This window comes from Myodes glareolus, chromosome 6 (assembly GCF_982192425.1).
Source record: "Myodes glareolus chromosome 6, mMyoGla1.1, whole genome shotgun sequence".
NCBI lineage: Eukaryota > Metazoa > Chordata > Mammalia > Rodentia > Cricetidae > Myodes > Myodes glareolus.
The window spans coordinates 17,649,658-17,670,521 of NC_142031.1; the positions used below are offsets into that span (position 1 = coordinate 17,649,658).

General features: G+C 39.9%; 1 protein-coding gene across 2 annotated transcripts in view; it reads left to right on the forward strand.

Moving 5' to 3' along the window:
• Cdc42 (cell division cycle 42) overlaps nt 1-20,495 on the forward strand; it is a 38,891-nt gene extending 18,396 nt beyond the window's left edge. The window contains exons 2-6 of one of the 2 annotated variants that reach the window (XM_048443283.3): nt 3,161-3,315; nt 5,836-5,908; nt 10,725-10,834; nt 10,939-11,136; nt 18,996-20,495. In XM_048443283.3, coding sequence (XP_048299240.1) covers nt 3,211-3,315; nt 5,836-5,908; nt 10,725-10,834; nt 10,939-11,136; nt 18,996-19,085 — 576 coding nt within the window. In that variant the 5' untranslated portion in view covers nt 3,161-3,210 and the 3' untranslated portion in view covers nt 19,086-20,495. Of the gene's footprint in view, nt 1-3,160; nt 3,316-5,835; nt 5,909-10,724; nt 10,835-10,938; nt 11,137-17,514; nt 17,699-18,995 lie in introns of those variants that run through there. The other variant, XM_048443285.3, reaches the window with a different exon arrangement.
• Nucleotides 20,496-20,864: the final 369 nt, after the last annotated feature.

Genomic DNA, 20,864 nt, shown 5'->3' on the forward strand with positions numbered 1-20,864 from the left:
TTCTATGTGTGTTCCCAGTGTTGAATTCAGGTCATTAGAATTGGTGGCAGTTGTCTTGACCTGTTGAGCCATCTTGCAGGCCCCAACCTTTGTTTGTGTTAGGTGTGTTCTGGGAAACAAACTCAGGCCCTAGTGCTAACAAGGCAAGCATTTTATTGACCAAGCCTCTTATCTTTTGAGACATTCTTGCCTATGTATCTCTGGCTGGTCTGGAATTTATTGTGTAGCCCAGGTTGGCCTCAAATTCAAGATTTTCCTACTTCTGCTTCTCAAGTGCTGAGATTATAGTTGTTGCCACCATGTCCAGCTCGTAGTTTCTATGTAATGGGTGAGTTTATATCTCCTGTGACTAGCAATGTAATTTTATATTCCGTGAGTTTTGTATTTATTCATCAGTTTATAGCATACCAGTGTTTAAAGTACAGTGGTGTGGGAAGTGCTGTAGGCACCTATACAGAGGTATTATCGAGCATTTATAAATTGTGATTAAATGTTGTGAAGGAAACTAGTTTTAGAAATATATAGCTCTAACATCCTATCTTTGGGTATGTGTATATATATATATATATATTTGTTTGTTTGTTTTTCGAGACAGGGTTTCTCTGTAGCTTTGGAGCCTGCCTTCGAACTAGTTCTTGTAGACCAGGCTGGCCTCGAACTCACAAAGATCCGCTTGCCTCTGCCTCCCGAGTGCTGGGATTAAAGGCATGCACCACCATGGCCCGACCTGGGTTTATATTTTTTATATTTGACTCAGTGGTGGAATCTCTCTGTATCTTCACATTGATTTATGATAGGCCTATATGTGCCATGCATAGTATGCATGTGGTCATTAGATGACAACTTGTGAAAGTCAGTTTTCTTCTACCATGTGGGTCCTGTGGATTGAACTCAGGTCATCAGGCTTGGTGGCAAGTGTCCTCTTTGGCCAAATCAAAGACTATATTTTCATGTTGAATAAAATGGCAGCTCTAACCATCAAGAAATTGTGCTCCCCCTCCCCCTCAGGGATTATGCAGATGGTTTATTTATTTATTTTTCTCAAAGCTCTTGGGAGCATTTGTTCCTTTGTGACTGAGGGAGATTACTCAGTTGGTAAAGTACAAACATGAGTGTAGCATGACGGATGGGTGGGCGGGCGGGTCCCTTGATTGGCCTGGGCGCCAGATGTAGCATGAGGGCCGGCTTGTTGGGGTATCTGTTCCCGCCCAGTACCCCACAGCCGGCAAGCCCAAAGAAAATAACAGAGTCTACATTAGGTTATAAACTGATTGGCCCATTAGGTCAGGCTTCTTATTAGTCCTTGTAACTTATATTAATCCATTATCATTATCTATGTTAGCCACACAGCTCAGTACCTTTCTCAGCATGGCAGCTCACATGTTGCCTCTTCGGTGATCTGGGCAGGAGTGAGGAGGGGGCTTCCTGCTTCCCAGAATACTCCCAGTCTCTTTGCTCCACCCCTACTTCCTGTCTGGCTTTCCCGCCTATACTGCCTGCCTGGCCAATCAGCATTTTATTAAAATATGATTGACAGAATACAGACAATTCTCCTGTACTACATGAGAACTTGAGTTCAGTCTCCAGAACCCACATTAAAAAGTTGATACTTGATGCTTGCTCAGTTTATCTTTTCTACTTGGTGAACACCAGGCCAATGAGAACCCTGTTTCAAAAAAACATGCAAGATGGCAGCTGCAGAATGACACCCGAGACTGTCTGTGGCCTTCACACTTTTGCACACAGTGCCTGTGTACTTATACACACACACACACAAAGATTTCATATCTTAATTTTGCAGATGTCAAAATTCAGGGAGTGCTGAAGAGATGGCTCAGTAGCTAAGAACTCTTGTTCTTGCAAAGGATCTGGCTTCCATTCTAGCTCACAACTGTCTCTTCTGACTTTCCTGGCTGCCTGGAGCACACATGGTAGGTGCACAGGCATACAGATGAACAAAACACTCATACATGTAGTTTAAAAAACTTTTTTGAGTGTATTTCAGAGTTAAATACAACAATTTTTTTTTTTTGTTTTTGTTTTTTGAGACAGGGTTTCTCTATGTAGTCCTGGCTGTCTTAGAATGAGCTTTGTAGACCAGGCTGGTCTTGAACTCTGTGAACTTGCTTCTGTCTTCCAAGTGCTGGGATTAAAGGTGTGTGCCACCACTGCCCAGCAAAATTTTAATGCCTTAACCATTTGCAAATCTCCCCCCCCCCTTTTACAGTAAATTCTCAGTGCATTTGTAGTTGTGTGTCTGCATGTGCTGTAGTGTGCTATTGGAGGTCTGAGGACAACTTTGCGTAGCAGTCCTTGCCTTCTACCTTGTATTATGTATGAGTCAGGGTTTCTCTTGTTCACTGCTTAGTGTACTATCTAGGCTGCGAGCTTCTGCTTCCCACCTCCTTGTGGGGCACTCTGGGATTACTGGCACTTTTACTACTGCACCTGACTTTTATGTGGTTCTGGAGATCTGAGCTCAGGTTGTCAGGCTTGTCTGGGAAAGTGCTGTGACATCTGAGCTATCTCCCCAGCTCATGTAATTATATTTTGAAATAAATCTTTATAGTTAGAAGAGCTGATATTTTCATTTTAAAATATAGGTTGAAACTTTTCAAGCTGTGAGTAATAGCTAGGCTAACTGGTGCTACCATAGCTGTTGAGACCAGAGATCATCTGTTCATTATCCAGTTCCTTCTCACATATACTGGGGGTGGTGGACAAGGGTTGTGCTGCTTGTTATGTTCTGAGTTGCTGCAGCCCTGAGACTGGGTAATGAACCATTGTTTACAGTGTTCTTTGTGTTGCAGTTGATCTTGCATACAGTGCATGTGTGTTCATTCTACAGCAAGCTTTCACAAAGTTCATATACCACTTGGGGCTCCTTCTCATATCTCCTCTCTTTTGTTCTTAAAAAACGGTAATTAAAAAAAAGAAATATACTGATCTACTTTGGACTTACAATCAGGTCCAGAAATTTAGCGAATGGACCCTTGTAACTGCTGCACTGAGCAATTGCCATTTTTCTTTTTAGAGGTTTTTAGCCATATCAGTAATGCTAGTTCTCTTCTCTGAGTGGTTGAATTTGTTACTAGTTGAGAGAGAAAGATATGTATATAAATAGAAATCAATAGAATAATTGTCTTTAATTTCTTTTTAGGTCAACATCTAATTTGAAATATTAAAAGTGGATACAAAACTATTTCCGCAATGCAGACAATTAAGTGTGTTGTTGTTGGTGATGGTGCTGTTGGTAAAACATGTCTCCTGATATCCTATACAACAAACAAATTTCCATCGGAATATGTACCAACTGTAAGTATAAAGGCTTTCTGATAGTAAAAAGGATGTCCATTGAAAAAATTTTGCCTACCTGCCCTGAAATATTTTTGTCTATCTTTGCCCTTTAAAAACACATTCAATTTCATTACCTTTATTTACTTTGTGGGGTGTATGTCTGTATGTACATACTGCCTTGGCACATGTATGGAAGGCTGAGGACAACTTGAAGGAGTCTCTTTAGTACATATGAGTTCTGGGATTGAACTCAGGTTGTCATATTTGGCAGCAGGTGCCCTCACCATCTTGGTCATTATACCAGCCCAAGTTTTTGGCTTCTCATAGGTAATTACTTACACTTTAAAATTAAACAGCGGAGGGTCAAGAGATGACTCCACAGTTAAGAGTACTGGCTGGAGGACTCAGATTCAATTCCCAGCCACTGCACCTGACTTGACTAGTGTCTTTTAGAATTAATCAAAAAGAGTCTGGAATCTTAGGTTAATCTTCAGAAACATCAATAGGGTTATCAGGTTAGCATGTTGATGTTAGCTTCTGTGATGGCACAGCGGTGCAGGACTTAGACTAAAGCCACATTAAGAAAAAAGATGAGGTTTCTTTGAGGGGGGTGAGAATTTAAAGATTGTAATTTGATAGCTGGGTGGTGGTGACACATGCCTTTAATCCCAGTATTCGAGGCAGAGGCAGGCAGGAGGATCTTTGTGAGTTTGAGGCCAGCCTGGTCTACAGAACTAGTTTCAAGACAGCCAGGGTCACACAAAGAAACTCTGTCTCAAAAAAAAAGCAATTTGGTAATAAAACTACATTTTTGAGTTGGCCCATTAATCAGAAGATATTTTGAACTTACAGGGGGCTTCTTGTAGATCTTGTCTGAAGGTGAGACAGCCATTGGGAAATCTGTGCCTGAGTTTTTACTTGTAAACGTGATTTCCAAGACTTTCATGACTATTTGCTGTGAGCTTCTGGGTGTTCTATATGTTTGTGCATCATCGGGGAAAGAATAGCAGTGGCATAAGTTTTGAAACGGGCCTGCCTAGGTTAATTATGTATCTATGGTGTTTATGTCGGCATGGAAACAGATTTGGTATACAGTGCATATTTATGCCCATCTGTGGACTGAGTTGAAGAAATTTACATATCACCTTTTCTCCCATGCGAGAGAAAATTCAGATCCAACTTGCAGATGAGACTTGGTAATCAAGCGTTTCTGATACTTTTTTTTCCTCCTGAGGCCTGGCTCTCAATTGTGTAGCTTTCCTGGAACTTGCTGTGTAGACCAGACTGGCCTTAAACTCACAGAGGTCTGCTTGCTGCCTCTGTTCAGTGCTTCCTGATTCTGAATTTCTTTCTTTCTTTTTTTCTGAGGCAAGGTTTCACTATGTTCTTATGCTGGTTTTAAGTGACCATTCTGCCTGTACTCCAAAGTGGCTAATCTGGATAGATGCACCTGGCACGTTTCTGGTTTTTTTCTCTCTCTTTAATTAATTATTTAATTTTTAATAGTGTGTGGATGATGTTCACATGCCTGCAGGTGCCCACAGAGGCCAGAGGTATTAGATTCCCCTGGAGCTGCAGTTACAGGTGGTTGTGAGCCTCCTCATGTAGGTATTGGGAGCTGAACTCAGTCTTCTGAAAGAACAGTACAAATTCTTAACCACTGCGTCATCTCTCCAGCCCAGTTTCAGTTCTGAATTAAAAGGAGCTGTCTGTTAATAAATAGTTTTTTTAGAAATCAGATTGAACATTGTGGAAGCAAAGCACTGTCTTAAATTTTTTAGACTTGAATGGGAGTATTGAAAATTTTTATTATTTATTTTTGAGATAGTCTTATTTATTTTGAGACATCCCAGAGTAGCCTCAAACTTCCTAAGTAGGTCAGAGTGACCTTGGCCTCTACCTCCTAAGTGTTGGAATTATGGCATGTTCTACCATATTTTTTGTTTTTTCCTTTACCTGTCTTTTTTTCCTCATCATTTATTTATTTTATGTCTGAGTGCTCTATCTGTATGTATGCCTTTATGTTAGAAGAAGGCATCAGATCCCATTAGAGATGATTGTGAGCCACCATGTGGTTGCTGGGAATTGAATCCCAGACCTCTGGAAGAGCAGCCAGTGCTCTTAACCTCTAAGCCATTTCTCCAACCCCTTCTTTTCCTTTTTTTTAAAAGCTGATTTATTTTCATTTAGCCAAGTGTTTTATTCAAAAGCTTCTCAATACCACTAGTTGTCAGAAACAGTGAATATCACCTTTCTTTTCCTGCCCAACCCTCTTGAAGATGGATGGAAAGGTCCTCTGTAGTCAGATACCTGGTTTCTGTAATACCACTTACGATTTTGTGTTTTTCATTCCACGACACAGTTTTCCAATTTTTTTTCCCCCAAGAACCATTCAGCTCATTCAAGGACATAGTTGAGATTGGTTACATAAAAAGATTCAAACTAAGGGAAGATGAATTTCCTTCTTGGGAAGGAAATAAGTGACTAGGAATTGTACTATCTCACTAACAGTGTTGTATTTCTTTGTTTTAATTTTAGGTTTTCGACAACTATGCAGTTACAGTTATGATTGGTGGAGAGCCATATACTCTTGGACTTTTTGATACTGCAGGTGAAAACTTAATGTCTCACAATATTTTGATCTGTAACTGTAACAGTTGCTACTGCATGTCTTTTGGGCACCATGAAATTAGTATATTAGTAATTCACTAATGTTTTGTTATTAGGGTTAGGGTTATAATGATGGTTGCTGGCATGGTGGCATACACCTATAATCCCAGGATTTAGGAGGCAGAGGTAGTTGAATCTCTTGAGTTTGAGCCAGTCTAATCTATGTAGTGAGTTTCAGGATAGCAAGGGCTGTAGAGAGACCCTGTCTCAACAAAACACACACACAAAGATGGTTGATCCTGAATGGCTAATAGTAGTGAGTGTGGAATGCCCTGGGTGGATGGTATGGTAGAAGATGCAATATAGTCTGAGCCTCATTAGGTGAACTCCAGTGGGTTTGAAGGCTGGAGAGAGACTAAGGGAATGAGGTCAGAAAACATGTCTGCTGATGATTTCATTTTACCCCCTTGTTCAGATCTCACAGTTGGGGACTAGAGGTGTAGCTTAGTTGGTAGCATATTTCTGTACATGCGTGAGGCCTGGGTTCAATCCCCAGCTTTACCACGTAAATTTTTTATGACTGTAATCACAGCTTTTTCTGAATAGAAACAGGAGGATCAGAAGCTCAAGGTCATATATAGCAAATTCAAAGCGAGGCTGAATATGTAAGACTCTGAAATTAGTAATCTTAGTTTCCTAAATATAACTAAGGTTGTAAACTTCATATTTATTTTTATTGTCTGTCTGTCTGTCTGTCTGTCTATCTATCTGTCTGTCTGTCTGTCTATCAATCAATCATCTATTTATTTGGTTTTTCAAGACAGGGTTTCTCTGTGTAGCTCTGGTTGTCCTGGAACTCACTTTGTAGACCATACTGGCCTTGAAATCACAGAGAATCCACCTGCATCCCAGTGCTGGAATTAAAGGCATGTGCTGCAACATCTGGCCAGTTGTAAACATTTTAAATCAGTCCTTCAAAATGTGTTTTATTTTATTTTTTAAGACAGTATCTTCATGTAGTCCAGGTTAGTCTTGAATGTAAAATCTCCTTGCCTCAACCTCCTGACTTCCGATATTCATATGTTCAGATAAAAAGAGTATAACAATAAAATTTGTTTTGGTAAATGATAGGTTTGGTGAATTTTATTGACCTATCATAATCAATATATTTACCTTGTATATGTGTCTATTTTCCCATCATCTATATCTTTGTATCCATCCATCCATCCATCCAGCCAGCCAGCCAACCAATCAACCAGCCAATCAGCCAGCCAACCACCCACTTACCTATTTGCCCATCTGTCCATCTATTCATCTATCTATTCATCTATCCAGCTACCCACCCACCTATCCATCCATCTAAATTTTAGTGTCATAAAATTCTGCTTGTGCTTTTAAAATTTTTTCTTGACCTTGACAGTCACAGATGGACTTCTAGGTTCCCACTATTTTGCTCTTCTAGGATTTTTTTGTGAATCCTTTGTTTGACTTGTGAGAGCCATCCGTGCATGTATGCATGCCTTGGTTCTTTGTTTTTATTGTTAAGCACTATCTTACTCTGAATATAGCATAATTGTTTATCTACATATGAGCTGATGTGTTTGGGCTCCAGTTATAAGCTATTTTAAATATTGGTGCTATGAACTGTTTCTGTCTGTTTTATCTAATGCCAGTAATGTTCATATGAAAATAGGTTTATAAGAACTCTACTTTCAGTTCTTTTAGCTGTATATACCTATAAATGGAATTGCTGGGTAGTGTAAAAATTCTGGTTTTAGTTATTTTAGGAACCTCTTTTTCAAAAGCTGTGTCAATACGTTCCTACCAATAATGCATGAGAGCCATATTTTCTTTAGAAAAATGTAAGTCCTCTGCCTTTTTTTTTTTTAAATGAATTGAATTTGTTTGTAATTTGATTGAATATTAGGAGTTCTCTAGATATTAGTCTCTCTTTCAGGTCAGGAATTGCAGGCTGTAGCATGAGTTCTAATAGGTCTTATAATAAGTCTGGAGTCAGATAGAGGGGAAGGGAAAATGCTGAGAGATCAGAGAGACGAAGGAGCAAAACTTCAGCCACCTTACCTACTCAGACTGAACTCCTGTTTCCTCCTGCCTTATCACTTCTCTGCCCAGCCATGTCACTTCCTGTCTTGTCTGTACATACCTTCAGACCTCTATGGTTAGCTAGTGGCCAGTTTTGCTCTCTGATATTCAGGCAAAACTGAAGGTTTATTTGTACAAAAAAGATAACACCACAGCAGACTGTTTCTCTCATTCTTTGGATTGCTGTAATTTCCTCCCCCCCCCCCCCCCCCCCCAGTTTTTATTTTTATTTTTTGTGTGCGGTTGTTTTGCCTGCATGTGTGTCTCTGCGCCATATGCATTCAGTGCCTGTTGAGGCTAAAAGAGGGTGATATATCCTCTAGAACTGGAGTTACCGTTCTAGATGGTTGTGAGCTGCCATGTCGGTGCTGCACACTCTCTTTTTAAAAAAAAAATTAATTTTTTTTTTTTTTTTTACTGTGTATGGGTGTTTTGCTTGTGTGTATGTCTGTGCACCACATGCATTTAATTTCTGTGGAGCCCAAAAGAAACCCTTGGAATTGAAGTTACTGATAGCTGTGAACCTCCATGTGGGTACTAGGAATTGAACCTGGGTGCTCTGAAAATACAGCCAGTGCTCTTAACCACTGAGCTCTCTCCAGCTCTTTGATACTGACTTTTGGTGTATAAAAATACTACATTTTCATGAAGTTGAATCTATCTACTTTTCCTTTGGTTCCTGTACTTTGGTATTAATGCCTTCCTCTTCCCCAATCATTGTCAGGCATGACGCTATGAAGGTCTGATCTAGGTTTTCTGAGAGTTTTCAGGTTTAGGTCTTTGACCCACTTTGAGTTAATTTTTCTGTGTAATATTAGATAAGGGCCCAACCTAATTTTTTTAAACACCCCCCCACCCCCACCCCCACCCCCGTGGATACGTAATTTCCCCAGCACTTTTTATTTGCTATTGGATCCTTCAAAATTGTTTTGTATATTTATTTCTGGCTTTTCTTTGCCATTGATTTGTTTGTCTTTAACGCAGTCTCACATTTATTTGCTTACTGTAGCCTTCTAGTAAGGTTTTTAAACATTAGAATTACTCATTTTATTTTATATGTGGGTATTTTGCCTGGATGAATATATGTATACCTTGTGCGTGGCTTAGTGCCCCCAGAGGTCAGAAGCTGGCATTGAATTCCTGGAACTGGAGTTACAGGTTGATGGTTGTGGTTGCTAGAAATCGAACCTAAGTCCTCTGGAAGAACAAGTTCTCTTAACTGCTGAGTATCTCTCCAGCCCCATTTTTTTTTTTTTGAAATATAAAATGAGATCTTTTAGCATTGAATATGTAGGGTAGAATTGACAACATCTTAATATTAACTCATCTAGCATATGAGCATAGAATGTCTTTCCGTTTTTTTTTCCCTCTGTAGCTTTGGTGATTATCCTGGAACTGCTCTGTAGACCAGACTGGCCTCAAACTCACAGCGATCTGCCTGCTTCTGCCTCCCGAGTGCTGAATTAAAGGCGTGAGCCACCACCACCCAGCTCTCTTTCCATTTCTTGGGGCTTTGGGGCTTCTTTACTTTCAACAGTGTTTTTTATCCCTCTTTTTATTTTGTGAATCTCTGACCTTCCTGGTTAATTCCTAAGTATTTCATTATTTTTACATATCCATTGATTCTTGCCTAGTTCAGTTCATTTTTCTGAGGCCTTTCCAGTTTCAGATATTGGCTTTAACATGTGCATGTGGACCAAGTTTGGTAGTTATTATGGATAGCGGCTGTCTCCAGTAAGAACTTTACAGAGATTAGTATTCTCTTAGGCGGTTTTACTGTGACTGTTACATAATCAGAAGTAGATTTGATATTTTTTTTAAAACTACACGTGTAGCAGTACTCTATTGTTACTACATTATTATTGAGTTACTAACAAAAATCTAAAAACTAAAAAGCAAATAATATGCCAACTTTCTTGCTGTATAAGTTATTGACATATGTAAATAGAATTAGCTCAGAAAGTATTGTCCAAACAGCATATAATACTAAGCCATACCTTTGAGTAGATAACTTGCTTTGTTGCTAGTGGTCAGTATGCTATGAACTGTACTCTTGAAGTGTTGACAGAGCTGCCTCCCCCTCCCCTTTCTTTTTGAAATAAGTGTTTTTCTATGTCATTTTGGCTGGCTTGGATCTTGCTTTGTAGATCAGGCTGGTCTCAAACTTGTAGTTCTTCTGCCTTTGCCTACTGAGTGCTGAGTTTATGGGTATGCTCCACTATTTCCATTTTTTTTCCTTTTTAAATTTTATTTAAAAAATTTCCCTTTTCTTTATTTATATGAAAGCACATACCATAGCATGTGTGTATGGAGGTCAAGAGGGTCACTTTGGGGGAGTTGGTTCTCTCCTTTTGCCATCTGTTTCCTGGGCATGGAAATCAGGTTGTTAGGCATGGCAGAGCCTAACTCATGGTACCATCTTACCTACTGAGTGATCTTGCTAGCTTCACCATTACCTGTCTTTGACTTTTTTTATTTTTGATACCTGGTCTCATGTCATTCAGCCTTTCTACCTCTGTCTCCCTAATGCTGAGATTATAGTCTTTGCCAACCATGCCTAGTTTTAATGTGCTATGGGGGTTCAACCCAGGGCTTTATGCATGCTAGGTACTCATTACTTTCTAAAGAGCTATAGTCTTAGTCCTTGACCTGCGATTTTAATGCCATGTGGCCATCAGATTTTAGTTGCTAACTTTTCCTAACTTTTTCTTTAGGGCAAGAGGATTATGACAGATTACGACCGCTGAGTTATCCACAAACAGACGTTTTTCTAGTATGTTTTTCAGTGGTTTCTCCATCCTCATTTGAAAATGTGAAAGAAAAGGTCAGTCAGACTCTTTCCCCTTGAAATCTGTACAGGTGTTCTGTTGCCCTGTTAGTTTAAGAGGCTTGTGGATTAACAAAAGCATTTTAAAACCTTCTTTTTAGTGGGTGCCTGAGATAACTCACCACTGTCCAAAGACTCCTTTCTTGCTTGTTGGGACCCAAATTGATCTCAGAGATGATCCCTCTACTATTGAGAAACTTGCCAAGAACAAACAGAAGCCTATCACTCCAGAGACTGCTGAAAAGCTGGCCCGGGATTTGAAGGCTGTCAAGTATGTGGAATGCTCTGCTCTCACACAGGTAAGGGCTCTGGAACCTTTATCTCTGTGTAGTTTTTTGTTTGTTTGTTTTTTTAGCATTAGGATAACAAAGGCTCTTTTCCCTTTATTCTTTTTCTCTTAAAAACTAAAAAAAAAAAGTCTGAAGCTGGGGGGGGTGGGGGATGGGGGGGGTGGCGCACGCCTTTAATCCCAGCACTTGGGAGGCAGAGGCAGGCGAATCCCTGTGAGTTCAAGGCCAGCCTGGTCTACAAGAGCTAGTTCCAGGACAGGCACCAAAAACTACAGAGAAACCCTGTCTCGAAAAATCAAAAAAAAAAAAAAGTCTGTGAATGCATATGTGAGTGCAGTTCTGCAGAGTGTGTAAACTGACAACATGACCATTCAAAGCATAACTAAGAGGGAGATTTTTTTGTAGATATGAGGGAGAGTGTAAACAGGCATCTGGATGGATCCAGAGCAGAAGAGAGAAAACAGTAGGTAGGCTGAACATGGCCAGCAGACGGGACTTGGTCATGAGAAGAGGGGGGGGGGTAGAATGAGAGAGGAAGAGAAAGATGACCAAGAGAGGGCTAGAGAAAAAAGCAGAGTTATAAGGGAATGAGAAGCTGAGGGGAAGGAAGCATCTGAGCTGGAGAAGTTTAGGGTAAGGAGTTGGATGAGAAGAGCCACAGACTCTGAAATGTATAGCAGGTGCTTATGATACTGAGGGAACCTGGAGGTCAGCATGAGGTTTAATATGCTAAGGAGCACCAGAGGTAGCCATTTGTCCCTTCTGTCTGAGATAAGGAAATGGCTTCTTTGGTAGAGGGGATCTGTCACAATTTGGACCTGATGTTACCACCTTTTGTTTGTGGTAAATGGCAGTGTAATCTCTTTTGCATCTGCTTCTTAACTGAAATTAGGATTTTGTTGTCAGGGCTCAAGAAGGCTAGAAAGTTGGTTTAAGGATGGGGGTGGGGAAGATAGGCTGCTTTGGAGTAGTCTAGAATGGTAGTCCAAAGCAGGGGCTCAAGCCTGTTAGAAATTCTGTCAGAAGCATCTAGTTTACGTTAGCTTTCAGCAAGTCCAGGCCTTGCTGGTTCTGAAGGACCACCTGAAGCTGACATGTTTGGAGTGCTTTGCATTCTGCAGTTGTTTGGAAATCTAAAGGGACAGATACAGGACAGGAATAGAAGGTAAAGATAAGGAGCTTAGGGGAGAATCTTTATCTTGGGTATAGACTTGAAACTTCAGGGCTATGGTCCTAGTAGTTGGGGGCAAGGGGTGGTTGGTGGAAGGGGTCTGAAGACCAGGGGAAGGAGAGAGCTCATCGTCAGGCATAGGCAGTAGGCAGGGGCACTTATCTAGAGTTTGTTTTACTTCTAATAGGTGGATCCAAGTCTTTACTTCCTGAAGCTTACATTAATTTTTTCTTAAAGTTTACAAAAAGATTGAAGGTTTAGCATTACCACTGTTTATAGTCTGCACTGAAGTCCTCATTGTAGAAAAAGTAGTTAACAAATGTCTGTAAGCCAAAGATGTTTTCAGCATAGTGAGAAATACTTTTAAGTCTGTATTTAGAAAACAAAAGAAAAAAAATGAACCTACGACTATAATAGTAGTCAGTGGTTTACCAGGTCTAGATCACTAACTTATCAGAACTCTACTGAGTAATGTTAAAATTTCAAATTTTTAAAGGTTTTTTGTTTGTTTGTTTGTTTCTTTCTTTCCTGAGATGGTTTCGCTGTGTAGTTTTGGAACCTGTCTTGGAACTAGCTCTTGTAGACCAGACTGGCCTCTAACTCACAGATCCACCTACCTCTGTTTCCCAAGCGCTGGGATTAAAGACCTCGGTAGGATTAAAGGCGTGCACCACCTCCTCCCAGCCTGAAGCCTTTTTTTTTTTTTTTTAAAAAAAAAAAAAAGCAAAACAAAACTTTCAACTTCTCTTATATATGAGGGTATCATATCCCCTCAAAGCAGACAGCTGTGAGCTGCCATGTGCTGGGAATTGAACCTGGGTCCTCTGAGAGAGCAGCCAGTGCTTTTAACTGCTGAGCCATCTTTCCAGTCCCCAGATTTTTGAAGTCTTTATACAACAATAGTATATCGAAAGGGAAAGACATCTGCAACATCTCTCATTTTTCACATAGCCTAAGTCACTTCCTCAAACCTTTACAATTTGCACTTACACACCTTAAATCACTTTTTTAGACCCTCACCACTTACTTAAACTTTCACATCCTCAGTCCTTTACAGCTTGTACTTACGGGAGTTACAGGTATTGTGAACTGCTGGGAATATGACTTCAGTTCTCTGGGAGAGTTGTAAGCTCTATTAGCCACCAAGTCATCTCTTCTGCCCCCCTTTCTTGAGGTAGTGATTTGCTATGTAGCCCAAACTGACTTTGTACTTGTTTTGTAGCCCAGGCTAGTGTGGAATTTGTGACAGTCCTGCCTCAGTCTCCTAAATCTTGGAGTTACAGAATTGTACCACCAAACCTGGTTTTACAGAGGTGGCTTTACAGCAGTTATCAGTAGTGCTCAAAGCTGTCCAGGAAGAATAGGCCTGACTTCAGTATGATGTTTTGTGAGAGGACTGTGTTTATGGAGAGCCTTGTTAGTCTCTTAAAGGTCTGGCATTACTTCCCTTCCATGTTGTACTTTTGCTAAATGATGTGGATAGTTAAGATGGTGTTAGTAAACCTTTGGGTGAGTTCCAGATGTGGGGTCCAGATGAGTGCAGACTTCTAGCTTTGGAGCCTGTCCTGGAACTCGCTCTTGTAGACCAGACTGGCCTCGAACTCACAGAAATTTGCCTGCTTCTGCCTCCCGAGTGCTGGGATTAAAGGTGTATGCCACCACCGCCTGGCTGCGTTTTTTGTTTGTTTGTTTTTGTTTTTAGATACTAAAATTTTCCTTTCTTGCTAGTTCTGACAAATGATATCACACAATTCCTAGGGTAATTCACCTGGGATAGACAATTGATAATCGAGTCACAAGAGACTACTGTGCGGGCTACTTTTGCCATAGTCCCCAACCATACATTATATATTATCTTCAGTTCTGTGTTTTTTTCCCCCCAAGATTTATTTATCTATTTTATGTGTACAGGTGCTTTGTCTGCATGTACATCTGCACACCAGAGAAAGGCATCTGATCCCATGGGACTACAGTTAAAGATAGCAGTGAGCTGCCTTGTGGGTGCTGGGAATTGGTCTCAGGATCTCTGGAAGAGCAGCCAGTGCTCTTAACCACTGAGCCATCTCTCCAGCCCCCAGTCCTGTGTTTTTAAGGGTATTATTTCCCTTTTGGAATTTTTCTCTTGACATTTCTGAATGGTGTGACTGGAAGTGCTCTTGAAGCTGAGTTCAGGGAGCAGTGAGAGTTTAACATGCTTGTGACTTCAGTCTTCCAGGGCTTTATAGCACAGTGTCTTAGTTCCTTCTCTTGCTCTAGCAAAATACCACAGCCAAAGCAGCATACAGAAGAAAGATTTCTTCTGGCTCACAGTGTAAAGTACAATCCATCATGGTGGAAACCAGTGTGCTGGAGCTTAAGTGGCTGCTCATACTCATCCAGTCAAGAGACAGAACAAATGAACGTGCTAGTTAGTGCTCAACTTGCTTTGTTCTTATCTAGTCCCAACTCTTCTGCCTAGGAAATAGTTCCACCCATATTTAAGAAGGTTCTGCCAGTATCAGTTAATGTAATCAAGTTCATCCTCCACAACCATTCTCAAAGGCCTTTTCCCAGGTGTGTCTGGATTCTGTTAAGTTTATAGTTACTAGCCATACATTGTTTTGATTGTGATTCTAGGAACAAAGGAAAGAAGTTGGAAATAATTAGCATTGGACTCACTGATCTACATACCTAATTAAAATAGAGGTCACTAATATGTTAAATCCAATTATACTCATCGTACTTTTTCAGTTATTGTTCATTTTTTCATGAGTTAGGTTCTTGATCCAATGTATGTCAGTGATATATGTATAATTATACATAGTTATATTTTTATGAGGGATTTAATGTATGTAGGACCGAATGCATAATTTAAACTTCTAGTTTTTTGCTTGGTTATGTATGAAAGCTTTTGTACTTTCCCAGATTTCTGTAGGATAAGTTAAGGCACAATTTCTTAGTTTCACATCCCCTAGCCCAGTTTAGCAGTTGATCTCATTGTAGAAGCAAGTATTTAAAAATTCACAAGAACTTAACCTTTTCACATAGCACAGACTGAGACAATAACCAAATAGTATTCTAATACTATCCCTTGAGAAATATGGCAGGATAGAGAGGTGAAGGCAGGTATGGGGTATGCGTGTAGTAGGGAGGAAGTATGTAGAACCTGACCGCATGTATCTGAGACATGCTGTCTGTTCTTTAGATATGGGCTTCTTTGGGGAAATAGAGGCAAGTAGGCCATGTGAACCCAGTTTTAGGTCACTGGTGAAGCTTATTTTAGACAGTTGGATACTTCATGTAAGATTTCCACAGTATGAGCAGATTATCAAGTTACTTAGAACTGGAAGCATGGGGAGTCACACAGGAGGAACATCTTTCTTTCCAGATTTTGAAGTTAGAAGGCAAAGAGGTAAAAGATAGAAAATGCAGTTTGTGGTTATGTGTAGAAGTTCAAGCTTCAGGTTCTGTTTGTTGATTCCTCTAAAACTGAACGTTTTATTGTAACAAGATAATAGTAAAGCCAAATTAGCCTTGATTCCTAAGGTAATTGCTGATCTTTTCCCAAAGTAAATACACAAGAAAGGATTGTTGCTTTAATTATTAAAAAAAATTTTTTTTGAAGCTGGGCAGTGGTGGCATACACCTTTAATCCCAGCAGTTGGGAGACAGAGGCAGCGGATCTCTGTGAATTCGAGGCCAACCTGGTCTACAGAACTAGTTCCAGAACAGCCAGGGCTGTTACATAGAGAAACCTTGTCTTGAAAAACCAAACCAAACCAAACAACAACAACAAAAAAAATCCAGCAAAAAAAATTATTTTTTTTTGAGACAATTTTCAGTCTATAGCCCAGCTAAGAGTCTCCTTGCTGAGTGTTGGGATTAAATCACCTCACCTGGCTAGTTCCTTCTTCAGTGGGATATATACCCTATTTCTTGCAGTCCTCTTCCTCTGTTTATAGTCCTTGCAAAGTATTTCCCTCCTACCCTCTCATTTCTTCTTATTTGCCTGTGAGTGTTCATACAGATGTATGGACAGATTACAGAGGTACTTTAGTATTCATACAATATTCCTACTGGGGAAAAAGGATATAAAAGAAAAAAACTTTTAAATCTATTTTTTTGATTGCTCTCATTTATTTTGTATCAAATGGAATGTTTGGATATGGTTCCTCTGGGGGTTTGTAGGGTATAAGGAGGACAATGCCTGGAGTAGTCCAGTGGATGACACCACTGGGGCTATCTATGTTCTGGAACTTTTGATACATTTTCTACTTAAGATCAAACTGACCTAAATAACATGTGAAACTGCTCTGGGTGGTAAACCTGTGACCTCAAGAGTAGGTGAGTTGTCTGGACTTGAGTGGTTCACTGCTGCCAATTGTAGTATCCTTGGAGTTTCTGGCAGAGCTGTAAGTGTATTTTTAGTCTAGTCCCTTTAGATGTGAGGATGTTCTGTTTTCATTCCATGCTACATGCGCTGGACCCATGCAGACATCTGAAAGCATTGAATTGCTTGCTGACTCTCATTCTGAGACCCCATTCTTTGTTTCCTTATGACCTGGGTGGTGGTTCCTTGCTCTAATAACATTGCTGAGTATGTGAAGTGCATGCTGTTTCTGGGGTAGATTCTTTATAAACTCCTATAGTTGCTGCTACTGTTGCACAGGGATCCTGAGTGGCTGGGAAACTGACTTGCTAAATCTCGATTAATCCCATCCCATCCAGATATGTCATTGAACCTAGAAACATGTAGCATGCCTGTTAGTTGCTGTTTGTGCCCTTCAGTTATTCAGGGGCTGAATTCACAAAAGCCTGGAATTCTAATAGGTTTATTTCCAAAATATGTCGTCAGTAGCAGTAGTAATGTTGGTGGAATCTCGCATTTCCAACACCATCTATCTTGTGTTTACATAGGTTTTTTTCCCCCTTTTTGAGATTTTATACCAAAATGTAATACTAGATTTCAGTATGTGATTCTTTAGACGTTAACATACTGCATTTTTCATTAGTTTTTTTTCTTGCTTAGTTAACTTTTTTTTTTTGAGGTGAAATTTCTGTCCAGTTATCTACCCTCTCAGTATTCTCTCACTTACGAATGAACATTCTAGTGTCTCCTTTCCTTGAGCATGTTGCTTCTGTGAATTCAGCTCTTTTAACCCAGACTGCTGTTATATCTGCTAGTCTCTAATCCTCTAACCTGGCTGCTATTCTCTCTCCTCCCCTCTGTCTTGTAGAGAGGTCTGAAGAATGTGTTTGATGAGGCTATCCTAGCTGCCCTCGAGCCTCCGGAAACTCAACCCAAAAGGAAGTGCTGTATATTCTAAACTGTTTTCTCCTCCCCCTCTTTGCTGCTGCTTCCTGTCCCACTACTGTAGAAAGATCATTTAAAACAAAGGAATAAAACCAGTCTGTTTGAAAGCCTCTGCGTCTTCTTACTCAACACATTAGCGCAAACTCTGTATTCATTTTTGATCATGAATGCAAAAATCTTAGAATATTTTTTGTGATCAGTTGTCACATTAGACTTGTTTAATTTTCTGCTGCTTGAGTTGCCTGATGCTCAGAGCTTTTGTTTTGAATTATTACTGCAAAAAGGAATGTGGTCTGGCATTAAGAATGATGTCTTGGAGAAAATAAGAGTTTTAACACTTCTAGATGTTAGTTCTAGATGGAGAAAGTGTCGCTAAACATCGTTTTACTCAGTAATTACTGATTGTTAATTGTAATTGCATGACAAACTATGAAAAGGTTGACTTGCTAGTAGAGTGTATTGGGGAAGGGAGAATTCTCCTGTGGTTTTTCTGTGTGCAGTGAAACATTGTGCTGCTCTTGCTTTGGCTGTTTGTGCTGTAGGTGGTGTTTGTCATTCTGGGATGGGGAAGGTATTCATGTATCTGCTACTGCTATGAGTTCATTGTTGTTATACATTATCTCCTAATCCTAGCATCCATTTAACAATTAACTTAAGGTTTGCTGATATTGAAATGTATAGCTACTGCCTTTATATTTTCCTGCTTTTGATTTTATTGTTGTGAGGGAAACATACAATTGTGGTTATCTTTACATTTTGAAATTAAAAATATACAATTGTTTGTATAAATGCCTGGTGAAGCTTTATTCCTATTATATTGACTGGCTCTAACTTCACTTTCTATCAGGTACTCACCTCTGTCTGCTTCCTTGAATCTCCTTGGCTCTGTCTAATTAATTAATGGGATAAAGGGAGTTCAGAGTGTATATATTATAGCTGCCATACCCTTGTGCTGCCTACCCCTGCCTTCCATATAACATGGATGCCACTGCCCAAAGTGTATTCTCTGTTTACATGCTGCTGCTCCATTTGAATGCAGAGCTGCTTTCCTTGTCCCTTCATATACTATTCTAGCATTACATCACAAAACTCATCGAATGATCAAATGACACGTGCTTGTTTGCTTCTTGTGTGTGTGTGTATGTGTAGGTTATATAAGATTTGCAAAAATTTATCTCAGAACTACTCACAAGTATCTGCTCCTATGCCAGCATTGCTGAATCTCTCCTGTACTCTGACGAGACAGTTGGGTGAGGCAAGATTGTTAGGTCAAGTTGTAGGGTTATTAATGTTTCTTTGTTTGCCCACTGTCTTTGGGGTTTGACTGTTGTAAACATGAACTCCAGCTCTGTTGTTATACTGAAAATCAGATTGCCCATTTTTTTCTTTCTTACCCCTTTTCAGAAAGGCCTAAAGAATGTGTTTGATGAAGCAATATTGGCTGCCCTGGAGCCTCCAGAACCGAAGAAGAGCCGCAGGTGTGTGCTGCTATGAACGCCTCTCCAGAGCCCTTTCTGCACAGCTGGTGTTGTCATCATACTAAAAGCAATGTTTAAATCAAACTAAAGATTAAAAATTAAAATTCGTTTCTGCAATAATGACAGATGCCCTGCACCTACCTACATGCATTCATGTGAGACAAGGCTCATTGGTATGCCCCCTGCCCTTCCAGTAACAGTTAATTTTGAATAATTGTATATTGTCTGAAAAGTGATGAGTGCTAGTTTTTGTTTTCTTGTTTTAAAAAACAACAACAAAATCCCCACCCACTATTTTTTCTTTTTTCCTTTTTTTTTTTTTTAAAGCAAGGCATGCTTGTGATGACTTTGTAACAGACTAATTCAAATTGTCAAAGCTGCTCCCTGGTTCCATTTTGGAGAGTAATCTGGGGCATCTTGTGTTTCCCTACCCCCAGCCCTTCTCTCCTTTTAGGGTGTGTGTGGGGTTGTTTCTTAGTCTTGTTTTTAAAAAATTTGTTAGCCAGTGGACAGCCGTTAGGGAGGAGGATAGATTATTTCCACATTCCACTCCCCAGGCGTAGTTTAGCAAATGTGTCCCCACCTGGTGCTCTTAGGAAGGAGTGTAGAAATGCCTCGTTTAATAACATGCTCCTTCTTGAAAGTTGCCTTTTCTCTCTACCCTTGAGTGGATCTAGTCTTTGATGAAACTCATGAAGGTGGATGGAAGCTGTCTTACCCTCTTTCTAGGATGCACTCTGTATGTGACTGTGACTTTCAAGGGTATTTGTTTTCCACTTGCTGATTTGGGGAGGGGGGATAATTTCTAATTCTTTCATTGATAAATGAAAAAAAAGTATTGCACCTTTTGAAATACACCAAATGGATTGAGTTCCTAATTAAAAAAAGAAGTTCTTTTGCCCCTGTCATTTTCTTATATGCTTAGTATAGATTTTTAACTCACTGTAGTTTTCCTAAGATTCAGCTGAAGACCTGGTACATAGGCTTCCTTAAGGGATGGTGCTAGAAGACAATGGTTACTGATGCTTACCATCTCCTTTCAGGTGATGAGGTTATAGGCCCATTAAGAAGCTTCATTAAGAAGCTGTGAGCATGTGGGGAGGGGAGCATACTTAACCAACATGGGGACCAGTCAGGGCTATCCCCTTTTTTTCTTCCATGCCTACGAGGAACCCTTGAACCACGAACTGAAGCTCTCTTATTCAAGAAAAATGTCAAGAGTCTCACGACTTGTTATAAGTGTTAATAGATTTTATCAGATTATTTTGTTTGCAGGTTCCAATCTTTAAAAATTGTTTAGGTAATCTTCTCCTTCCCCAGTCCTAATCTTGTGGATTCGTCAGTGCTGAACCAATGCTTCCTTGTGTCTCAATTCTTTGTAGATGAATTCTTTTCAGATGTATTAAACAAACAAAACCCTTCACAAGCCAGCCTGAAGGTCGTTGTTTTCCCTCCGCCTCTTTACTTTTCAGGTATTTAGAACTGAGGACGTGACTGCTACATGACATCAGCATCTAACAAATTTTGGGATCAAATTTTAAAACTTTATTTTTGTTTTCTGTCTGTAAGCTTGTGTTGTTTCCCTCCATATGTTCAGGTTTATGCCTTTCCTCCTAAATTTGAAAGCTAGCTCAGAAATTTCTTACCTTGAGTAAGTCAGAGCAGTTGTTAGTGCAGATGTATTTATGAAGATCTCGTCTCATGTTGTTGGAAGGCAGCATTAGCATACTCCTATAGTGCAGTGAGAAAGTAGACCCCTTGTCCCAGCCTGCCTGCATTGGTAACTTTCAAATTT